Source organism: Hesperophylax consimilis, chromosome 16 (assembly GCF_061612785.1).
Source record: "Hesperophylax consimilis isolate HC1 chromosome 16, BYU_Hcon_1.0, whole genome shotgun sequence".
Lineage (NCBI taxonomy): Eukaryota > Metazoa > Arthropoda > Insecta > Trichoptera > Limnephilidae > Hesperophylax > Hesperophylax consimilis.
Genome location: NC_142851.1, coordinates 21,651,208 through 21,675,014, shown reverse-complemented (window position 1 = coordinate 21,675,014; position 23,807 = coordinate 21,651,208). Strand labels below are relative to the sequence as shown.

Here is a 23,807-nt window from a genome sequence, read left to right as displayed (position 1 = left end):
TGAATATGAATAAATAGTTTTGTTCGTTTAAAAACTCAATTCTTTCGAGAAAGGCATACAAATACAATTTTGTATCGATGATTCAATCGAATATTGTATTTGTATGCCTTTCTTAAAAGAATTGAGTTTTTTTCGGACATAACTATTTATTCATATTCATATTGCGTATGTACGTGCGCAAAAAAATAGGTGGTGTTAAAATTTTAAAGAATAACTTGCAAAAAGTGTTTTTTCATGAAATAATTAAATTAGTGCTATTTATGAACACGTTAAATTAAAATGTACCTACTTTACGGTTACCCAAGATAAAACGTTTAGATCTCTCAAAGTCGTTATTTTAGAATATTTGTTTCATCTTAGAATAATAATTGTTCTCATGGATTTGTTTTGGAAAAGGTGTCTTCTAAATTCCTCCTCTTTTGCTAGAACAAAATAAATAAATGCTATAAGGAACAATGATGGCATTTTATGTAGTTTTACATTATAATATATGGTATGATCATTGACTTCTTCTTTGCGATGCCTGTGCGAATTATTTTTAATTTGGCTTACTTACTTAGCATAGTGGCCACCATATCGTGCCTTTTCAATTGAAAATTGTGTTAATAGATTGGTAGCCAATATCGGTTGAAAAGTTTAAAGTAAAATAGCGTAAATTATATTAAAAATCACATTAGTGGTTGTTTACTTTGTACTTCTTTTCTAAATGCTTCGAGACACGATCTTATTAAAGCAATTACCACCTAAGATTTCCAGAAAAAATTGCAACTATGAACTATGACTGCTATTGTACTATTAAAAATGTGTATGTCGCGTCGCGCACGTCGCAGTGAATATATTTATTTTAACGATTAAGAAATATATTATTTTGCATGTTCTTGGTGGTTTAAAAATGTTAAAAGCTGCCATTATTCAACAGAGAATTTGAGATATCACTCGTAAATTTTTTTACACCAAGACATGTAAAATACGCGTTATTTACAATGTCATCGGAAAACTTGGTTGTTGCTCTTACTACGGTTTTACACCCAGTTTGCGGTTAAAAATCCTTAAAAAAAAATTCATCTAAGATTTTAACATCTTTTAAATGTTTATTAAAACAAAACGCTTCAAAATCTTTAAAAAAGCTTAAATTTATTATTATTTTTTAATGATAAACTAATGTTTATAAGACAAGGTTTTATGCATAGCATAAAGGATAACAAATAATTATAAGCAAAAATTAGTCGCCTGAAATATCAGTACAAATTGGAAATATCTCCCGAGTAAAAATAAATGCCGCCAACGGCAATCGAACCCGTGCCTTCTGATGTCCGGTCAGGTGCTCTTAAACCATTGAGCTATGTCGGCTTATTTCCAACCCACCAACTAATTCAATACGTATTAGTACCTCAATCAACAATTGCTGCATATCATATTTTTTCCACCTGTAAACAACCAACTTTATTTTTGTAGGAAAGGCTTTGTTAGTGCTAAATTTCTCACTAGATGGCGTCGATACATATTATATATTCATTTATTGGTGAAATATTTTTTACTTGTCAAATATTATTATTTTTTAATGATAAACTGATATTTATAAGACAAGGTTTTATGCATAGCATTAAAGATACCGATAACGGGAAATGCCCGTTGGCGGCATTTATTTTTACTCGGGAGATATTTTCAACTTGTATTGATATTTCAGGCGACTAATTATTGCTTATAATTATTTGAATTTATTTTTGAACCTACTTTAAGTCGACCGTTTTGCATTTCATCTGTCTGTAAGTTTCAAGATGATGTCCACTTCAACGGTTCTGTGAAGATTAATTTTTCAAAAGTGAAGTTTGTTTGAACTTTCTTATTAGCATTTTTTCAATATTAAGATACCTACCTGCCTGAAGAAAGTTTGTAAAAAGAATTGTCATTTATATGTTGACTTTTTTTTGGACAAATTGTATAATTACTTATTTGAAATAAATAAAATGTTACATTATCGGTAGGTGTTTAAGATATACTTACAAATATTATGATTTCCGATGTAATTTTTGTTTTGATTTATTAAATAAGAAAAAATGGAAACCTTTGGACGCGAGGTCTACTGTTTGCAAACTACTAGTATAAAAATATTTCAATTATTTAAATAATCACACTTTACTACCGTTAAGATATGTGCCTACATAGGTTCATGTAGTAATAATCAGTCATATTTATCAAAATATAAGTTAATTCATCAATTCCTGACATACTCACAATTCAGGAAATAAAAAAGTGTCGAGTAATAAAAACTTAATTGATTGAATTTTATGGTATCAGGATTGCAAACCATCTGTAAGATTTCCAGTAGTCATTGGTGGTATACCGTCGATAGATCCATTTTTTTCTCTCGTTTTTTCTCATTTATGATGTGTGTATCAGAAAGAGAGGTTTCAAGGAAGCTCTCAGAGAAAGGTCCAAAATGATCACTGTTCTTGATAATGCATAATATTGTCTCTTAAACTGCAGAAAATAAATTCATACATCTTGAATTTCATACAGTTCATAAAAATATTTTCATACCGATGATAGCTCCGTGGTAATTTCTCCCTCTTACTCAAAACAGGAATGTATTGGTCACAACGGAATTCTCAATTGCAGGAGGACCATTTCAATATTTGAACACCTGTTGCCTAGATTCCAATTCGCATCCTTTAAAGACGACAACAGAATCACTGATTAATAACCCTAATACCAGATAACTCGCCTTCACTAGGTGATATCACAGACCCGTTGTAACGAAACCATTTTGATTGCTTCTCTCCCAATAATGTGCAATTCGAATTATTCTCCCCTTTTATCAAGGTGTCTCTATTTTGTGAGGACATTTTAGACTTTGTACATTGATTATGTTCGACTCGACGATAAAAAGGACAGGTGTTCATACATATTTTAATAATATTAGTCCTTAATATGTACCTCACGAACGAAAATGTGCTGCAACGCACGAAGAAAGAGCAGGAAGAAATTATGCATATAACGCGCGGAAAACACCAAACACCATGGCAATTACTTGACGTAAAGACAAACATAAGAAATATAGGGAAACTAACAAAAAAATAAGTGAACAAAATGTTTTTTTGCTAGGGGCCAGTTTTTTGACAAATCATCAAATTTGACATTATCGCAAATCGATGATCAACGCCATTTTACATATTTATCATTCTTCAATGGTCCAGATTAACTGCTGATTATCGGCCCGACTGTGGTATGTTAAATTTTATATTGGGTAGTTTGACGGTTAACGGGTCCGTTTAAACATTAAAGAAAATAGCGCTGATCATTTCGAATGTGACGGTAGGTACTGAGATTAGTCTTGTCATATTGGCCGGCCCATTTCATACAAAACGCCGGCTTTAGGAGGATTTATTTATTTTTATTATTTTTGATTATATTTACTCCGTTAAGTGTGACCAGATTATTTTTTTATAATTATTATAATAAACTCGCAAAAAATTTTAGTTGACTATAAAATCACGCAAAATTGAGTTTTTGAATGGCCCATATTACCATATTTAAAACACAAATAAATATAATAGCACATATCCGTACTAAAAATTTGCAAAACCTTTGGATAAAATTTTAAAACCGTTCTTCTTAACGGCCCTCGCTACTAAATGTTTCTAGCGCGAATTCGAATATCTAACTCGCTGCACCTGGCAGCTGGCCGGTGCGTTCCATTCAATACAAGACACGCACAGAGCAAAACAAATTATTATTAATTAAAGATATTGTGATTATGAAAATTATGTTAAAATATATTTTAGAATGTAATGCAATATTACAATAGCTTGATTCATGGAGGAGGTTCTCAGTAACAACATTTAATATAACTTTTTATTTGGATTTTTTTTTTGATAAATACAATTATAAAGAGTTACAAAAGGCTTCCCTTTGTTCCAGCCTGGTTTTGCAGTGCGGCGGGGCACTGTTAATACTAAATTGTATAGTTTAATTTGAGGTCACGGGTTCAAAAGCCGGCGAGGACAAAACAAATTTAATTTAATTTATATAAGTATGTCATATTATAGAATTAAAATAAATTTTATATAGTTACATATAATGAATCTGTACCTCGTTCAAAAGTGGAAGATACGTTCAGTATCACCCTGGTGAGAGACCATAATTCAGGATTGAAAGTTGCTTGAGAACGGCGTAGATATGTTTAGTGACTAGATCTGAATAGCCTGGAACTTTCCAACCCCCCATCTTCCCTATCTCTAAAAATGTAGACCACATACATAAGGAATATAAATGAAATTTCTTTTCAGGACACTTCAATGAAAATGTTATTGATCTTCTTAAAAATTCTTACATGTTTTGGTTTTAACTGAAACCAATTTTACTTTACTTCTTTTCGGTATTATGCACTTTGAATTACTCAGGATTTATAATAGGCATGCAGCGATTATGTCCAGGATCAATTAATTCGGGTAGCATGCAAAAATTGTAAAAGCGATTCAGCTGTTCAACCATATTAGTCTGCCGAAATTCGTCATCCCGTAAATTTTTTTCGATTTTTATCCGAGTTCAGTCCATACAACAAACATACAAATAGCTTTTTTTGTTACATGTAATCGGCCCTGAACCTGGTAAAATCAATCGTGAGATGTATTTACCAGAATTTCTCCATTTTTGCTAACATAATTTGTTTGGATTTTACTGCTTCTTATATGAGCATGCTGCGTGCTGCGAAAGGACATTTAATTTCAATCATGGTGTATTCAGAAGAAATTCCATATGGTGTCGCACCCATATACGGATACTCTTCATGTATGAAAAGACCACACTTTTCTATGGTAATGCTTTCTAGTTCTGCAAGCTCCTTCAGGACATTGTATTCATGTTTGACTTTGACTTTGGACAATACCCTCAACACTACATCACTTGTTCCTGTATTCTCTCTGAAACCAAACTGATTGCTAGAGAGTAAATTATATGTTTCTAAGAATGATACCAATCTCGACATAGCTAATCTCTCTATTACTTTTGAAAGAGTATTGAGTAAGAATATAGGTCTGTAATTATTAACATCTAGACGATCTCCATATTTAAAAAGGGGAATTACTTTAGCTTTCTAACAATGAGAAGGGAACATCCCACTCTCGAAGCTAATACAGTGTTTTCCAATAAGAGGTGTTATTTTGAATAGCCCGCTATTTCGGTAGATGTTACTTTTGAAGCTGTCATTTTTTGACATTTGACAAGTAGAAACAACGCCATTAATAAAATGGAACGATACACGCTTCAACAACGCATTGAACTTATTAAAATTCACTTGAGTGAATCAAATGCAAATCATTTTGAGTGATGAGGCCCATTTCCACCTCGGTGGCTTCGTCAACACGCAAAATCGTCGCATCTGAGGCTCGAAAAACCCAAGAGTTATTGTTAAAAAGCCTCTTTACACTCAACGTGTGACTGTTTGGTGCGGTTTATGGTCCGGCGGAGTCATTGGACCTTACTTTTTTGAAAATGAGGCTGGAGCAACAGAATGGACAACAGTGAATGGACTGCGCTACTGAAAAAAAATTAATGATGTTTTATGGCCGGAATCGGATGGTATTAATCTGGACAACGTTTACTTTCAACAAGACGGCGCTACGTGCCACACAAGCAACGAAACCATTGATATTTTACGATTAAATATCAAAATTACACCTCTTATTGGAAAACTCCTGTATTTACAAGGTGAGATATGAGACAAGCTAATTCGGATACATGCATTTTATACACCATAACACTTAAAGAATCAATACCGCACGAGAAAGACATTTTTAAATCATTTATCACATTTGTGACTTCAGAAATGCTAGTTGGTTTAAAATAAAAATTGTCCCCTGTAACGTGAAGTTCAGATTTAAAATCATTCACCAGACACATCTCAATAGTTTTACTAGCACTGCACAAATTACTAGCGAAGCTTGGACCAATGTCACTGAAGAAGTAATTTATATGATTAGTAATTATATTTGGACTCTCTTCTATTGAAGTAATAATACTATTAATTTTCAATTTTTTAAGGTAGTTTGTTTCTTCAGTTGTTTAGTGACTAGATCTGAATAGCCAGGAAATTTCCAACCCTTCTTTTCCCTATTTCTAAAAATGTGGACTACATACATTGGGAATATAAATGAAATTTCTTCTGAAGACACTTCAATGAAATAAAATGTTATTGATTTCTTCGAAACAATTCCTTTTTACATGTTTTGGTTTTAGCTGAAACCAATTTTACTTTGTTTCTTTTCGCTATTATGCACTTTTCTAAATACTCAGGATTTCTAATAGGCATGCAGCGATTGTGTCGAGGATCAATTAATTCGGATAGCATGCAAAAATTGTAAAAGCGTTTCTTGACATTATCAAGCTCGAAGTCATATTGGGTACGTAATTAGTGTCGCCAGTATCCCGTTTGCAAAAGTATGCCCGTTCCTTGCATAGTGAGTGGTCTCCAAATAAATGTTTTGGACCATTCAATATATCCAAATAAAACTGTTTATTTTTCCTAATTCAAAGTCTTCCGGTACGTTATTGCACAACGTACAGCCGTTCTCAGGCGTAAAATACGGCTTGACACAATCTTCCTCAATGCTAAGGGATACTTCTAACAGTGATTTAAGTTTTTTGCAATAATTTCGAAGTAAGTGATTTCGGCATTCGATCTTTTCGACTGAAACATTTTTATACGATGTGCTTCTTTTATTTTATTGTAAGTGCTGGAATATTTTATATACTTTTATATTTTAAAAACATCAAATTGTTTATTACTATATTTATTAGAAACCCGAAAAAAAGTTAACAATAAATTAATTCTTAATAATATGAAATTGTTTATTACCTAGAAACCCGAAAAAATGTTAACAATATATTAATTCTTAATAATATTAAATTGTTTATTACCTAGAAACCCAAAAAAATGTTAACAATAAATTGATTCTTAATAATACTATTTGACACTACACAGCTTCGACGGAAACGCACAGATGAAACATAAAAAAGGCGACACACTATTATAGTCCCTACACGCAACGCATAGAGTGGAATATTGTTGAAACGTCTCATGGAAGTGTAATAATTACGCGGAATTTTGAACTTTGAAAAAATATTGACACGACGGACCGTAGAAAGCGTGCATTCACGGCCACCTCATAGAGCCGAATGAGTAGGAGAATTCTTCGATGTTCATTATATAGTATTTAACGAAAATAAATTGTTAGTAAAAACATATATCTCGACAGAAAAATGTATTTATGATAGCCTAGCGTGGCTACATTATGGATATTTTGACGATTAATCACTTAGATTGTCGTTTGAATCTGACAATTCATGATTCTTCATACAACGATTGAGATCGCTAGTAAGGAAGGCCCCTTCAAACGTGTGTTATATTATTATTTGTCATTGCCATAATAGGTTCTGCCACACGTACACTTCGGAGTGGTGGGTACCACGCGCCACTTCGTCGCCGCGCAGAAAAGTAAAGTCCGAAAGTAAGGTATCGGCTCACAGCGCACTTCATTGTGAGACTTTTCTGCGCGGCAGCCTGGAGCGGCGCGCGTACCGCCGCTCTAAAGTATGCGTGTGGCAAACCTTGTTGACTGTTACAATATCATCACGCTAGACATGACACGAGAATATGTGACATTTAACCGTTATTTTCAACCTCAATTACATATTCTTAAAGACATTTGTAATCATTACATTTGGCGCCCTTTTTACTAACATGTTCGGTTATTCTTTACTCTCTTGTTCTCCGGTTTCCTTACTGAATATAGTTGGTTCAAAGAATTATTCGTACTAAATTACACGTCCACAAAATACTCTGAATCACCTCTGCTCGCGCCTGTGGAAGTATGATAGATATCTTGATGATAATACAGCACGGTAATCGACATTATGTGACATCACCTTTCATAATCGTGTAAAGGTAACACGACATATTTGTTTCTTATTGTTGTCCATCCCTCTTATTTTTCTAAACCATAAATTATTATTGATATTAGCGATGGCAATTATTGGGGATGTCATAGTTCCAATGGCGCTGGTAGTTGGAACTCTTTGTTACGGGAATTAATGCACTCATTCGAAGAACCCTTCATAAAAAATACTATTATAATCTCATCTAAATCGGAAGAATTGCTACCGGTTTGTATTGTATATTGCAAAGTCATTCTTCCCTCTTCGATTACACTGCAATGATTTATGACCATGATAGCACGCATCTGTGATCACGTAATAATTAGAGGCCGACATGAATGATACCCGTTTTGATTGACAATGACATAGGTTTAGACAAATTAGGTATTTAGCCATTATCCATAGAGCCGTACTGAATACTAGAATAGATGATTGTTTCGATAACATGTGAAGTGATTACGTTTTTTCGTTGCTCGCCTTTTAAAGATCATTAATGGATTTAGAAGGAAAGTTACAGGTCTTGAATCTTGCGGAAAGCTATGTATTAATTTTGAACAACTAGGAAATATCAAACGAAGTTCTAAAATTTGTCTCCCTGCAGTATATGCTTCCATACCCGTAATCACTCATATGTTAAACGAAAATAAGATCAGATTACCGAAGGTTATAGAATAAGGTGCTTAACCCAAAATGAGGTGCCAATAATTAGCAGTGTAGAGTTGTAGAGTACCCGAAATACTTAGAAGCTTTGATTTCTGCTAGAAATCGTTCCTCCAGGCTCCAGACAAACTATGAACTCATGGATCTTATCAAACATGATACAATCTTAAGATTCTGTAGGTCCAAAGACTGCGATGAGCTGACCATATCGAAAGAACGCCAGATGACTTGACACAATCAGCCTAAGGTGGTTCACTAGCGCCAAGCACTGTTTGGCTGGGTGGACTGACTGCATAGAAAAAAATATTGGATCCGGGGACAAACGAAACATGGCCGTAAAATAAAGATATTCTGTACACACCGCAGCCCAGTTTAAAGTTATTTATTTATTTAAGTTGGAGGGACACATATTTTTCCACTTGTTTAAAAACATCGAATTCTGTAACCTTACAATGAGAAAATTGTGTAAGAATTAGCATTTGGCAGCGTGAAACGTTTAAATCGTCAATCACAAGTCAATAAAGATATTAGACAAAGGCTAAATTCGCGTGTTGCGAAATCATAATATAATCATCTTGGAAACAAGGTCTGCCTGACGAGAAATTGATATGTTTACCTTATATCTAATTCGCGAACGCATTTTTTATAATACAAATATTTGTGAAACTGTACTGGATCGATGCCGTCTAATTGCGAGCTGTGGCTAATCTGTTCGGTTCCGGGAAAGTTAAATATAAATAATAGCTACCATTATTGAGTCATACTTCATTGTGAAGTAAACCGCTAATAATGCAATTAGACGAGTGGATTGATTTGATAAAGAACTTATATTCGTGTCAATCACTGAATAGATGATCTCATATCAATAAAAGAGATGATAACAATATTAAATAATATCAATAATTGTACTATAACGATTACAACAAAAATATTGACTTCGATATTCCTTTGGTGAAAATCGAATAGACACTGTTTCAAATACAATACTGTATAATTTAACTTTTTTTCTTCTTTGTTTCAGAATCAGCAATCTCCAGAACGTTTGGCTCATCGATCTCAAAAAGTGATATTCCGTCCATTTATTTTCAAGCAAAACCAAGCAAGAATCTAGTCAGAAATAAAAGTTGGAAATGGAATATATTCAAAATATAAAAAGACAAATGTGAAGTGATAATTAAAACAAAATTATTTTTGAATCTCGAACCAACACCATTGGACGATGTTGCCACAATGCTGGGTCCAATAAGCATCGCCAAGTTAGTGCTCTTACTGCTGTGTCCAGGCATAGTGGTCTCCTGGCCTGCGAAGCCTTCCCTGGATACTTCCGAAGGGGCCTACCAGGGTAGGAGACTGGGCTCGCTGTCTAACGAGGCTCTACCACCCGCAGAAGAAGATAAACTCCAGGTTTGTTAATCTATTGTTGTGACCACACATGTTGGTCTCCAGGTTTGTACCAAGTATTCATTGCTTTGTTCAGGCGTAGTGGTCTTCAGGTTTGTACCATTGGTGTGTCCAGCGATGTTATAGCGATCTTCAGGTTTGTACCAACTTTTCATTGCTGTGTTCAGGCATAGTGGTCTACTTGCCTGCCCTGCCTTCGCAGGACACTTTCGAAGGGGCCTACCACGGTAGGAGACTGGACTCGCTGTTGAACGAGTCACCACCACCCGCATACACTCTTGGTTTACACTCGTATACACTCTTGGTTTATACCGAGTGTTAAATCCAGTGTCCAAGTATTTAGAATCCACGGAGAAAAATATGAAAAATTGTTAATTTTTAAAAATCTAGTCAAATTATTAGTTTTCTTGTTAAAAACGGGACTGGAGGCATATAACGAATGAATTTACATATTTCCTAACATAATACCAGTAAAGGATGAATATGTTATGAGGAAATCGAAACGCGTGTTCTTAAAAATAATAATATTTTCGCATCTCGTCCATTATATTTATTCGGAAAAGGCCACCTGCGTGAACACGTGATCAAATATATTCTGAATGACTAATATTTAACTATGAAATGGTCATGCAGTCACATTTTTAACAGTATCTTGATAAGTTGGAGGCCCTCTCAAATAAAAATTTCGTTATCTCCTTACTCTTTTCCACGTGAACCCCTTCTGTATTGTTTTACCACAGATCATATTGTTTATATTATCGATAACTTTTACCAATTTACAAAATGTGTCTGAAACGAAATTTTGTGACATAAAACGTATATTTATATAGGTATGCAAAAGGTGCAGAGGTAACTTGAGGCGCTGTCCAAAATTTCTGTACAATTTAAAAGAAGTTGTTGCTTTTCAAACTCATTTTGAATTTATTTCAACGCTGTACTGGGTGAATTTCCCCTTTCCTTCATCGCACAATCTCACTTGCATGCGTGCAAGCAGAATGCAAGAGCAAACGTTAGTTTATAGGCTGATGTGAACATCTAATTTTGGCCAAGCGTGGGGTAAACTGGTCTTTTCTACCAGTACCTTGTATTTATTGTTAACTCTTTAAACCGCTTCAATATCAATAATATAATCTGATGCCGTATTTTGTTTCTCAGGAGAAGCAGCAACGCGCCTGGGAAAAGTGGAAGATCCTAAAAGAACTTCCAGCTACCACTCCTGAAGCGGGCCCCCAACCAAAAGGGAGCAGGCTGAAGCTAGACGTGGAGGAGTTCATAGTGGAACACGAGATTTCTCTACCCCACGCCAGAGAGGCTGCCAAGATGCTCAACGTCACCACAAGTTAGTAGATAGTTCTTTTTTATAAGATTAACCACAAATTTAATGATATTTCGGCGTAAATCCATCAATGAAATGGCCCCACACTACATCTTTGAACTATGTGCCCGAAAAACACTATTCTGGAGCAGTCAACTCTTAGATCAGAAACATCATCAGCTGTAAGCAGACTGACGGAACCTAAGAGCAAGCCAAGTACTAAATTTGGTAATCGTGCTTTCGGAGCATCTGGACCTAAGACTTGAAATAAACTCCCTTCGGAAATAAGATTCATAACAAGCCCAACAGAATCCAGGTCCAAAACTAAAAACTTATATTTTTAGGCTCTCATACCCTTAAATTAAATATACCTGCCTGAGAGTAACATTCTTGTATTGCTTACTGGATTAACATTATTCGAGGCCTTATTATACTTATCAGTCTGTCTCGTACCAACGGACGAATAACATTTTGGAAGAGAAATTCTAATCAATTCTTGTGCTTTTGTACCGCCCAACATAAGAGTTACTTTTCCTCTTCTAAACTCGCTCATTAAAGAACACACATATACATTAATAAAATGGATACCAGAATTAATAATAGCATTTCCAATTACTCTGCTTGCGAACTGTATATAAATTTCTCTAATAGTGATAATCTCAAGTGACCTCCCAGGTAAGTATGGTCCAGTTTCTATATTATCTGCCTGTGAAAAATGTAAATAAATTATAATATATGTCCATTAGCAGCATGAGGTTAATATAATTGGTTTCGCAGTTAAGTAAATTACACATGTATAAACCAACCATATTGTAACTCTTGATTTAGCTAAAATACTATAACCGTGGTGATGCTGAATTTCTGCGATTATATCCATGCATTCAAGCTTTTGTTTTCAGTGGACCCGAGGATTGGACTAGATTTTCCTAAATCAATAGTGCAAAAACATAATGGTTCGATTTAACGGAAATATGCAAAGCATTTGAACCGTAAATGTCTTATTGTAGATACGCGTCTAATACTGCGTATACATTTGCGAGCGGGAACGCGAGCAGAGATTCGAATGATGGGAAAAGAACGAAGCGACCTCAAGCAGCGTTTCGTGCCATTTGTTGTTGCTTCTTTCCTTTCCCATAATTCGAGGCTCGGCTCACAAATGTATTCGTGCCATAACAATCGACCCAAACTAAACCAACTACCACGTTCGACCATACGGAACAAGTATTCAAACAAACACTCGTTCCTAATTTAGTGATTTAGGTACTAGGTAATTAATTTCTGAAAATCTTATGCACATTTCCATCATGCAACGCAATTTTTGTTTCTTATTGAAATCTTCTAAAAATAATGATTGAGATTTTTACACTCCGCCCAAATTCACCGCTGGTGCAACGGTTGACAATTTCTTATATTTAATAGTAGGTATTACAAAATCGAAAACCGAAGCCAGAAATCGCAAGAAAATTTAAAGAAGAAAATCCATTTTTTTCATATTTTAATATCTTTCCTCCAGGTACTAGAAACAACTAACCAATTCAAGGAGGCGTGAAATATTTGGCTCATTTAAGCCAAGGAACGGGAAACTGAGAAAATTGAAAAATCAGACATTGTCACGCGTAATATTTTGTACAATGGCAGATTTCAAGGCGACATGCGACAGTCGTGTTTCCCACCAATCCCACCCATAGATGTGCGTTTTACTATAAAATTAGCCACACGAGTATTATTATTTAACAGTAGACGTGGTTCAGTGAATAAGACCTTAGCTTTCAATTATTGCAGACAAGTTGCAGGCAGGGTCAAATTCTCTCGTCGAGTATTTCTTTAAAATATATAATTTAAATTTCACTTTTGTTTGCAGAATGAAGTGGAATCTTGGTTGCGGAAATTAACCCACTTCCCGACAGAGGTCGGAATGTATCAGCAATATTACACGTATTGTCTATGATTTTATTAGAGGAAAGTACTTGATTTTCTATGGTGCGTGAGTGGTACATATATGCTGCTACGTCATCGGTAGATCGAGAGCTTTGAAAATGTCAAATGTTTTAGGCGGGCTAATTTACGAGTTGATTTTTTGAAAAAGTTTCCCACTTCAATCAGCTTGGTGCTATATGCGAGGATACTAATTTTAAATAGGAGTTTTTTGCTGGAGTCAATGCACTATTCATGCAATTATGACAAACAAACCACTGAAAACACTATCCTCAGCTTGAAAAATTCCTCGTATCTTACCAGACTATTTGTCTTTTTTAGATTGATTATCAATTAATAGCACTAACGTCCCACATCGCTCGATGAATGTAACAGTCCATACTGATAAAATTATGCAATTTACGTATATTTCAGTGAGATTGGAGTACCTACGTAATTACTTACGCAAACGGAATGTCGCACATAGCGAGGATACGGACTGACTGATATACCGAGCCTGAGACCGCTGAGTGTAAATTCTTAAATTGGATTTTGGGGAACCGAATCATGTTCAGTGGCGGACCAAGGATCCATGCAAAACATGAGCAAGTTTCTACATAAAATTACACATTTCAACCCTTGATTATAACAACGAAGAATAATTACTTTAAAAACCCTACTAATTCTGATGCTGGAGATTTACAGTTTGTTCTAATAGGTAGCGTTTTTCCGTAAATTCAATAAGTTATACAGTCGAGAGACAAGCAACGTGCGTACCCAAATTTTACACTGAACTTTTGTACACGGAGAAATATGAGTATTGCTGATTTAATAAAATTCGGTTAAAAACGGGATTGCAAGTCGTTTACCGTTAAAATTTTAGTACATTATTAATATATCGGAACACGTGTTCATACACATGATAATATAATGATTTTTATGAAAACGTATTCCGACATCACGGTAATACATTATCTTATTACTAAAAGTTTAACAGGATACCTATTAAATCATTCATTAAGGGCCTGCAGTCTCGTTTTTAACCGGGTTACGAATAATTTGAAGAGATTATTTAATATATATATTAATATAATTTATATTAATTTAAATCTCCTTATGCTTACAAACTGATCCAGGTTTACACCCTCCATGTAAGTAAGTGAATAACATCTCCAAAGTGGGCATAGACCCGAGGGGAACCTCGGTGTTTAAGAAACAGAACATACAAATTATAGGTATCTGTTCAAAGTGGCAACTCTAACATCAGATAGATCAAAAATACGTATATATATGTACATACCTGCAAACTTCATTTGCAAAGTGAAACCACAAAGCTCGAAAGATGATGAAGTTGTTTACTGGAAAGTCGCTTAAAATTCACCAAATTCTCAAAATACTAGTACTTGCGACTTCATACAACAACAGAGATAGTGTAAATTGCGCAAAACTAGTAGACAAGAGGTTTTGTTAAACGGACCGTATCAATCGATAATATATAAATTAATTGTATACGAAAAAACGGTTTATAAAACTAAAACCAATTATGAAATCAAGGTTCTTTCAGATCAACGCGGTATGCGATATTCACCCAAAGTTGTGTGATTCTCGCGTTAGTTCAAATGGTCCAATGAATGTTGTGATCATGGCAAGGCATCTTATGGCAGAATTACAGCTTGATAATATATGTATCATGGGCATGGATAGATATTCCTAGGCATGGGTTTTATTTGGTAAAATTAATAATTATCACCTGGTTATTCTAATTTAATTTTGAAATTTTAAAAGATTAGTGCGTGCGATTTTGAAGTATTAGTGCGCAAATTTATTGATTGCACGTAATCTGTATAAATAAGAAATTTTGAAATACTGTAACCATTAAAAATAATTATCAATTTTCAAGGATAAGCATTTTCCGCAATTCTAACAACTTAACCTTCACTAGCAGTATCTCGTCCGAACACAAAAAAATGACAAACTTTTTTATAATTTTCCACGAATGCTTCACCCTGAGAAGAGTGTTTGTGCTTCACTTTTCCAAAGCCCACGAATGCTTAACCTCGAGAAAAGTGTTTGTGCTTCACTTTTCCAAAGCACACGAATGCTTAACCAGAATAACGGAAAAGCCGATGAACTAGTAGGACATCTGAAAACAGTAGTAAATGAGCTAATGCCTTTAACTAATATTATATTAAAAGATACAAATAAATGGTATACGAAATCCCTACATATTCTACAAAAACAAAGGGATACAGCCTATAAAGCCTGTAAAATACAATTCACTGAAGAAAGGTGGGAAACCTATAAGAAACTTAGAAAAATGTATAGTACAGAAATAAAACACACCAAAAATTCGTATATCAGGCAAAAAATAATTACCTCTCAAAGTGACTCAAGAAAAATGTGGACTACACTTAAAGAAATTATAAGCGGCAAACAGAGGGAAAACATTAAGGAAGTTCGGTTTCCAGATGGAGTTGAAGATAATACAGTTAAAATAGCCCAAAAATTTAACACAAATTTTGTACTTAGTGTCGAAAACATAAATAAGAGTATTCCATTAGTCGCAGATACCTCTTCGCAATCATCGGAAAAAAGAGAGAATAAAAATATTTTCAGGTTTAGTAAAATTGACAATGAGTATTTAATGAAAACCATTAAAACAATGAAACCAAAATCATCACCGGATGGAATTACTATAAGCATAATCAAAGATGCACTACCAGCTATAGGAGACAGATTAGTTGCACTAATAAATGAATCTCTGACTAAGGGAATTTTTCCGCAGTCATGGAAAACCTCCATAATAACACCAGTGCCCAAAATAATAAATGCTAAAAATTTCGAAGACTTCAGACCAATAAATGGATTGCCTAAATATGAACAATTACTAGAATGCATTGTGAAAGAACAGATGAGTAAATTTATAGAAAAAAATAACATTCTAGTAAAAGAACAATCTGGGTTTAGAAATAAATATTCCTGTGAAACAGCAATAAATTATGTGATAAATGAATGGAAAACAGCTATGGATCAGAAGAAAATCACAATAGCGGTGTTCTTGGATTTTAGACGTGCTTTTGAAACGATAGACAGAGAAAGACTAATAATGAAATTGAAGGACATAGGAATTCGTGCTAATGAATTGCAGTGGTTTATAGATTACTTAAAAAATAGAAAACAAAAAACCAAAATTTGAGATACTATCTCTGAAGAACAAGAAATCAACATTGGAGTTCCTCAAGGATCTGTTTTGGGACCGCTCCTATTTATTTTATATATTAATGATATAGTGAAGTGCTTAAAGTACTGTTCCATCAAACTTTTTGCAGATGACACACTTTTATATATTATAGCAAATAATATTGAAGATGCGTTGTCAAAAATACAAAATGAACTTAATGAATTATCTAAGTGGTTAAACATAAATAAATTGAAATCAAATGTAACTAAAAGTAAATTCGTGGTATTAGGGAAAAAACTAAACGTACATGCTGTCATAAATATAGACAATCAAAATATTGAAGAAGTAAAAGAAATTAAATACTTGGGAATCATAATAGATAACAAGTTAAAATTTAACACTAACTTTGAAATTTTAAATAAAAAAATTGCGAAAAAGGTTAATTTCTTAAGTAGGATAAAAGGAAAATTGGACATTAAAACAAGGATATTGGTCTACAATACCACTGTAGCATCCCATCTGAATTATTGTACAAGTGTAATATTTCTAAGTAACAAAACACAAATTAAGAGAATGGAAGTAATCCAGAACAGAGGCATGAGGTCAATACTGTGTTGTAGCAGGTACATCAGAATAAAAACCATGCAACGTCAACTCAATCTTTTAAGTGTGTGGCAACGATTAGTTTATAATACCTTAGTGTTTATTTATAAGCTAAAAAATAAAATGTTACCTGACTATATGTCAAAGAATGTTAGAACTAATAGTGCAGTTCATTTATATCCTACGAGAAACTGCAACGATTTTAGGCTTCCTAAAACATATTTATCGGGAACACAAAACAATATTTATTATAAAGGTTTTAAAATGTTCAATGAACTCCCGGTAATTGTTAAGGAAGCTAAAAGTCTTGCAGTTTTTCGTGGATTATGTCTCAATGTTGTGAAATCTAAATTTTAGTATGTAAGTAGTAAATAATATTTTATTAGTCATAGAAAATAATATATTAGGTATAAGATGTAAACTCTTATAACTAAATAAAATATACATTAAAAAAAAAAAAAAATAATGTCTGTGCTTCACTTTTCCAAAGTCCACGAATAATTAACACTGAGAATTAACTTTTCCCCAATTTTCTTATATTATGTATCTCGTATTATATTAATCGCCTTATATCATACAAATCAAGTTTGAAGCAACCTATTTACAAATCTTTTGATAGCCGAATAACAGAAAACAAGATTATTTAGTCCCTCTTCTGGCCAACTGAAAATCAACATTGTTAAGTCGTAGCAGAAATCGAAGATTGTTCTAAATTAAAAAAAAAAAATTATTGACTATTCTTTATTTTAGTTTGGTCGGTTGTCTTGTACCAGTCCGCCCAGTCCGCCTCTGGGTGTTGACGAGATTCTAGCCCAAATTTGGCCACGGCTCTAAGCACTTAAGTCTCCTCCGAAAATGGTCGGCAAACATAATTAATTAGCCAATATATCCTCGTGCTCGTGCTGGTCTAACTGTTTCTAATCATCCTTTAATTGACGCCAGTTTCGTGTCGAAATCGCAACGAATTCAGGAAAATTGGCGCAAGATGTGGGAGATAAATGGTTTACGGGTCCAATGAATGACAGAACCAATATTTTAAATAAAATATCATTTATTTATTAGCTATTAGATCAGAACCTACATACCTATTTGACTTAGCATAATTTCCGTTTTTATGCTTCCAACATATTTTATATTGTTTTATGTGATTACTGCACAAGGGTCCTACCAGTCCTGCCTACTGCCAATGGAACTATTTGGTCTAATGAGATATGTCGCGAGGTTGAAGGAGTTAGTTTTTAAGTTATTGTAAAACTTCAATAATTATTTTTAAAAAAACTGCAAAAACATCGTAAAATATGCTTAAACATGGTAAATCGTCGTAAAACCTTGAAAAATAATCAAAACATGGTAAATTGTCGTATAACATTGAAATTTACTTAGACATCGTTGAACGTCGTAAATTACTGACAATTGGTGAAAAATATACCCAAGCATGGTAAATCGTCGAAAAACATGAAAAGTTTAGCCTGCAAGAGATCATAATTCATCGTAAAACACTGAATATGATCGAAAATAATGCTTAAACATGGTAAATTGTCGTAAAACATCAAAAATTATTAAAAACCTGCAAAAACATCGTAAATCGTCCCAAAACACTGAAAATAATTGAAAAGTAATTGTCGTACAACATTGTAAATTATTGAGAAACTTGCATAAACATGATTAAAGGAGAAAGAGGTGTCGAGGCGAAAGGTGGGAAAGTACCTGGCTATTCAGATCTAGTCACCAAGCATGAATGAAGTAATTTCAATCGTTTCGATTCTGAAAGGTGGTGTCACAACAGCAATACACACACCTCTCTTCTCGCTGAAATTAATTTTAAAAAAATGATAAAGTAAAGTTTTATCATAAAAGTCAAAGTCTAACCTTCTAAAAAACCTATGTATTAGATACCTTTATGAAATTTGTCCTCTGGTTGGTGTGATGTCGTTGTTGTGATGTTGTTGATGTAATGTTGATGTAATAAAGGTGATGCAATATAATGATGTGATCTTTCTTGCATATTAATAATTTAGAATTATTTGTTTCAGTGCCAGAAGTATCCGGATGCAAGGAGTGCACGCAGAGAGAGATGGATTACTGCACGGGGTCAGATGTGATGAGCGATCACTGCTGCTGCGACAAAAGATACAAGGGTAATTCAAATGCTTTATGTTAAGTTGACTTGTTGCTTTGTTGATCAATTACCTTTTGTGCCTCCCTTGCCTCGGGCTTTGTCTCGGATTTGTTGACTAGCTCAACCAAGTATTTTAATATTTTAAAGATACAAGAAAGAATTTGTATATTTTTAATATTATTTATTTATCCCCAAGTAAGGGGAAAATTAGTTCATCAGTTTATTTTTTCACTGGATTTAATGAACAATGACTGATGTGCAAATTGCTGAATTTCGACAAGTTACCAATTTACACATCCAACATTTTTCATTGGGCTAGTCAATTATTTGTCTGTAGTTTTTTTATTAATTTCTGGTCTAAGTTATCTAAAAGTCAACAGTAGAACCCGCTTGACAAATACATTTAGAACATAATGACGTGAATTAATAATGCTTGCTTATGATTCTCCTTAGGGCCCCTATTTTTTTCTTAGCTGGTATTTTGTTACCACGAGTGCAGTGATGAGTGCACTACAAATGTGAATTTCTCTAGCTACCCCTCCCTCCGGGATGCGAAAATATTCTGGGAAAATATGCTTTGGATGTACAAGATCTTACCTTCTTTTTGACTCTTTCACACCTCACACTTCACACTTCACCTCTCATTTGAGGTAGGACATCTCAAACCCCATTTCAGTATTGAGTACCTAATACAAACTCATTCTGAAATCGTGTCCTACCCAGGGTCAGCCCTGACTCAAACGGCGCCTTCACAAGTTACAACCTCAAGAGCGCTGTGTTAGGTGTAATTTGGTTTTACATAGAAAAATTAAGCACATTCCTTTATTATCAGGGCCTTGGCTTCTTGGCTCCTTGGCGCCTCAACATGTAGGCGCCCGGTGCGTACTGCTTCAGTTGCACCTGCACAGGACCGGCCCTGGTCCTATCCAATTCTACACGAGTGTAGAGTAGACATAGGAGTTTACCAGAGAGATAACGTAGACATTTTCTTGTTTCAGAGGCCTTCCCGTTTGTCCCCCACACTTGTTACATCGGGACGGAGAGGTGTCGCCCTATTGCCAGTGACTGTGAGGAGTATGTGCGCCTCAGGAACTGCTGTTGCGACAAACACCTTGCTGTCAAATGTAAGTCCAATTTGTTCATTTCATTAATTAAATATATACATATACATTAGGTATGCTGTGTGTGATATTAGGAATGGTGAACCTGGGTCTCCTCTCTTCAAGAGTTTGAGACCCAAGTTGTAGGAGGAAGGTAACCCAGAGATCAACTTATGCTTCATATATGCATGCTGTAAGATAGACAAATAATCCCCCCTTTTTAATGTGAATACCTCACAAGAGTCTTAACTGCTCCCAACCGTCTGGAGCCAGTGAGACTATGGCATACCACACAAAATAATTGCCAAAGTTGCCCATAAAATCATGAAAACTGATCTCTTCAATGGACTATCCTTTTATAATGTATAATACAACTAAATAAAGTTGCACATATCTGTACTAGATATTTGCTCTAAATTTTGATTATGATAATAATTTCTCAGTTTTGTTGGGTACTTCCACAGACATATGAATATTAATAGACTAGAACTTAAGGGTGAGGGGTAAAATCAACTGTTGAAGAACGAAGAGGGTAAAGCTGACTGTGATTCGTCAATAAATCAATCTGATAGTATATAGGCATCTCGCCTTATAATATCACCATTTAGTTCTTAAAAGTAAAATCTGCTTTTGAATGAATAGACATTTTTACATGGGAGCGCAAATTATTCGCCACGTTATGAACAAATTTGCGAAGTCCAAATTCGGCAAAAAAAATTTCTTCTATTTTCAGAGTCGAATATTTAGTTTACGTATTTAGTTAAGACACTTTTATAAATGTTCATAATTTACTTCCCAGTAACAACGATGCGCACGCTTGAGAATCGCTACATTCGACCAATGTCGGAGGGTTGTCACAACCGCTCTGTACCTATTAATAATAAAATATTGAATTCTTTAAGAAAATATATAACATTTCACTTTTAAGAAGATAATAGAAAAGTAAAACAACTAAAAAAACAAATGAAATTATGTACACACAGCTTTTACCAGCGATTCCTAAGAGTATTTGGAGTAAAAATTTGGACATCATTTTGCCTTCCGATGACACTTTTTCAATTAAAAACAAAAAAAATGATTTTCTATCACACATCGCCACTCGGTATAACCTAGCGCATTACGTGATATGCAGTCCTTCTCGTTCCAGCAGTACCGTACAAACGAAACAAGCGCGTACGTCCTAACACGTGGTCCGTTGCGATGTGTGATAGTATGAAAGATAATATGTGATCGGTGGCGACGTGCGATAGAAAAATATAATATTTTTAATTTTAATAGATAAAAAAATATCATCGGACAGCAAATGACACATACATTTTTCATTCCAAACATGCTCACTGTATCTACATTTTACTTCCAAACATGCCAATTTTTCACAATTGATAACCATCAAAACTCGTTTAGTAATAACGCCATTAAAGTGGAATAAATTTAAAAATTATTGGTTTATTATCCTTTATTAATACGACGGAGTTCCAAATGATACTATATGTATTTTATCAAAGCGCAAAAGGCGAAGGCACATCCCTGATTCTTGTGCACGGCTTTGTGATTCGCGTCCATTCCCGTGATAGTATATGTTTCTAAAACTGATCCATATTATACGATGTGAATAAGCTTAAAACAAAGTAAAATAATGCTTACCTATGGAATGTAATACGACCATTGGGTTTATTCTCTTTTTCACTTCTATTTTTACAAGTTTTCATAGCGCAAGCCACCATTTTGCCGTGTTATTTCGTGAAATGAACTCGACCATAGCTTGACGCTAGTTCGCACAAGAATGATGACGTCACATTCTCAAGATTCAAGGGAGGCCATACGCGAGCCCAGCCGGCTCCAATGGAACTGGTATGAGGAGTGGGGAATAATACGCTTTTAATCACTTAGGGCAGGTCTACTAATATTCATATGTCTATGGGTACTTCGGACTCAGATCCAAAATTTAAGTTTTGTATGAAAAAGGCAGCACAGTCGTTCCTCTTAAATGAAAATATTTTACATAATACAAAACCTTTTGTAATATTAAAAATATTTTTTTTAATGCAAAACCTTTTTGTGTTAATATATTTTGTATATAATAAATACATAAAATTTTATGAGTTGGCGGGACATTTAACGTTATTGTACGGGACTTTTGTAGTGCATCTTGTTGAAGTACCTACTCGTCCAAACTCTCTGCTACTACATTATTAGGTAATATTAATTAATTTGTTGATAAGGAGACAGTGTACCCAGCTCTAAGAATTCACACTGTCTTGTGCTATCTCCCATATTTAACAATAATCCTTAAATTTTACTAAGTTTGTAATTTAGAACAACAAAATATAGTTTATAATGCAAACTATAATAATAAACTATAATTATAATACAATATTAAATTTATTCCATAATCAGAAATAAAGGTTTGCTCAATTGGTGATCTTCATTAAATCGTTAATCCTTCATTAATTTTTATATATATTAACACAGCAAGTTTTAAAAAATTCGTTTTTACTTTTTTCAGGGAAGAAGTACCTCTTTAATAACGCAGAAGGAATCCAACCAAACCAAAAACTATGGATACTCCCCTGGATTTGTGCAGTGCTGATAAAATTATCTTTATTTAGTTAAGAAACCAAGTGATACAAACTAATTATTATTAATAAGTTAAAATCTATTTTGTAAAAGTTATATTGTTTATATTATAATATGTAGATTTACGCAGCAGACCAAATTAAAGCTTTTTAAATTATAAAGTCTCAAAGACAATCAATGTTTTGTTTTTGTTAATATCAAAAATGCAAGGTGCAGCAAAAGAGACAGTGCAATTTTGAATGGCCGGTACATTCCACGTGGTGGTTGTAGGAACCTAGGATGGGTCTCATAATGTCGGGAGAGTCGTGCCGATTTCTGTCATTACCATCGTTTGGTCAGACTACACCGGGGCTTCGCCATCTGCACGTTTCTTGAAAATAGCCATTCTTTCGTCGCCACCCAGCGGGCTTTCTTTATGTGGGGCTATATGAAGAAAAAACCCACACCTTGGAAGAACTCAAGGATCGACTTCTGGAGGAAATCGCCGCTATACCCGTCGAGATGTGCCAATTGCAATCATCAATGTATTGCTGCTGGGGGCCATCATATTTCTGATGTAATCTTTAGGACTTTTTCGTCGTTTTTTAATAGTCCTTCAAAACTGCACTGTCTGTTTTGCCGCCTCCTGTACCTATTATTCTAATTCATTATGAAAATTTAAGATTTCGAAGTAAGTAAGTAAAATATCGAAAATTAATCTTTAAACAACAGTAAAATGTTGACTGTTAAAAATAAATTATATTACAATGTATTCACATGTTAATTAACAATATAAGACGTAGTTTCAATAATATCATTTTTGATATTATGTTTATATTTTGCCATTAACCTATGGGACGCCAAGCTCCAACATCCAACATCTAATACTTCTTCAGTGTGCCAAGAGTAAAATTCCCTTGTATTAATATATTAAAAGAAAAACACAATTTGTAATATACCACTTTTAATGAATCAATGCATGACAGCCAACCAGGTTTTGCTTATCTCAAGCTTCACCAGGAC

The 23,807-nt window shown here is 34.1% G+C and overlaps 1 protein-coding gene across 1 annotated transcript in view; it reads left to right on the top strand.

The window, feature by feature from the left end:
• The window catches only part of LOC149416890 (uncharacterized), a 72,796-nt gene extending 49,390 nt beyond the window's left edge, over positions 1 to 23,406 (top strand). The window contains exons 2-6 of the mRNA XM_089640676.1: positions 9,617 to 9,999; positions 11,152 to 11,335; positions 19,043 to 19,147; positions 20,127 to 20,252; positions 22,735 to 23,406. Coding sequence (XP_089496802.1) covers positions 9,826 to 9,999; positions 11,152 to 11,335; positions 19,043 to 19,147; positions 20,127 to 20,252; positions 22,735 to 22,841 — 696 coding nt within the window. The 5' untranslated portion in view covers positions 9,617 to 9,825 and the 3' untranslated portion in view covers positions 22,842 to 23,406. The remainder of the gene's footprint in view (positions 1 to 9,616; positions 10,000 to 11,151; positions 11,336 to 19,042; positions 19,148 to 20,126; positions 20,253 to 22,734) is intronic.
• The last annotated feature ends 401 nt before the right edge of the window (positions 23,407 to 23,807 follow it).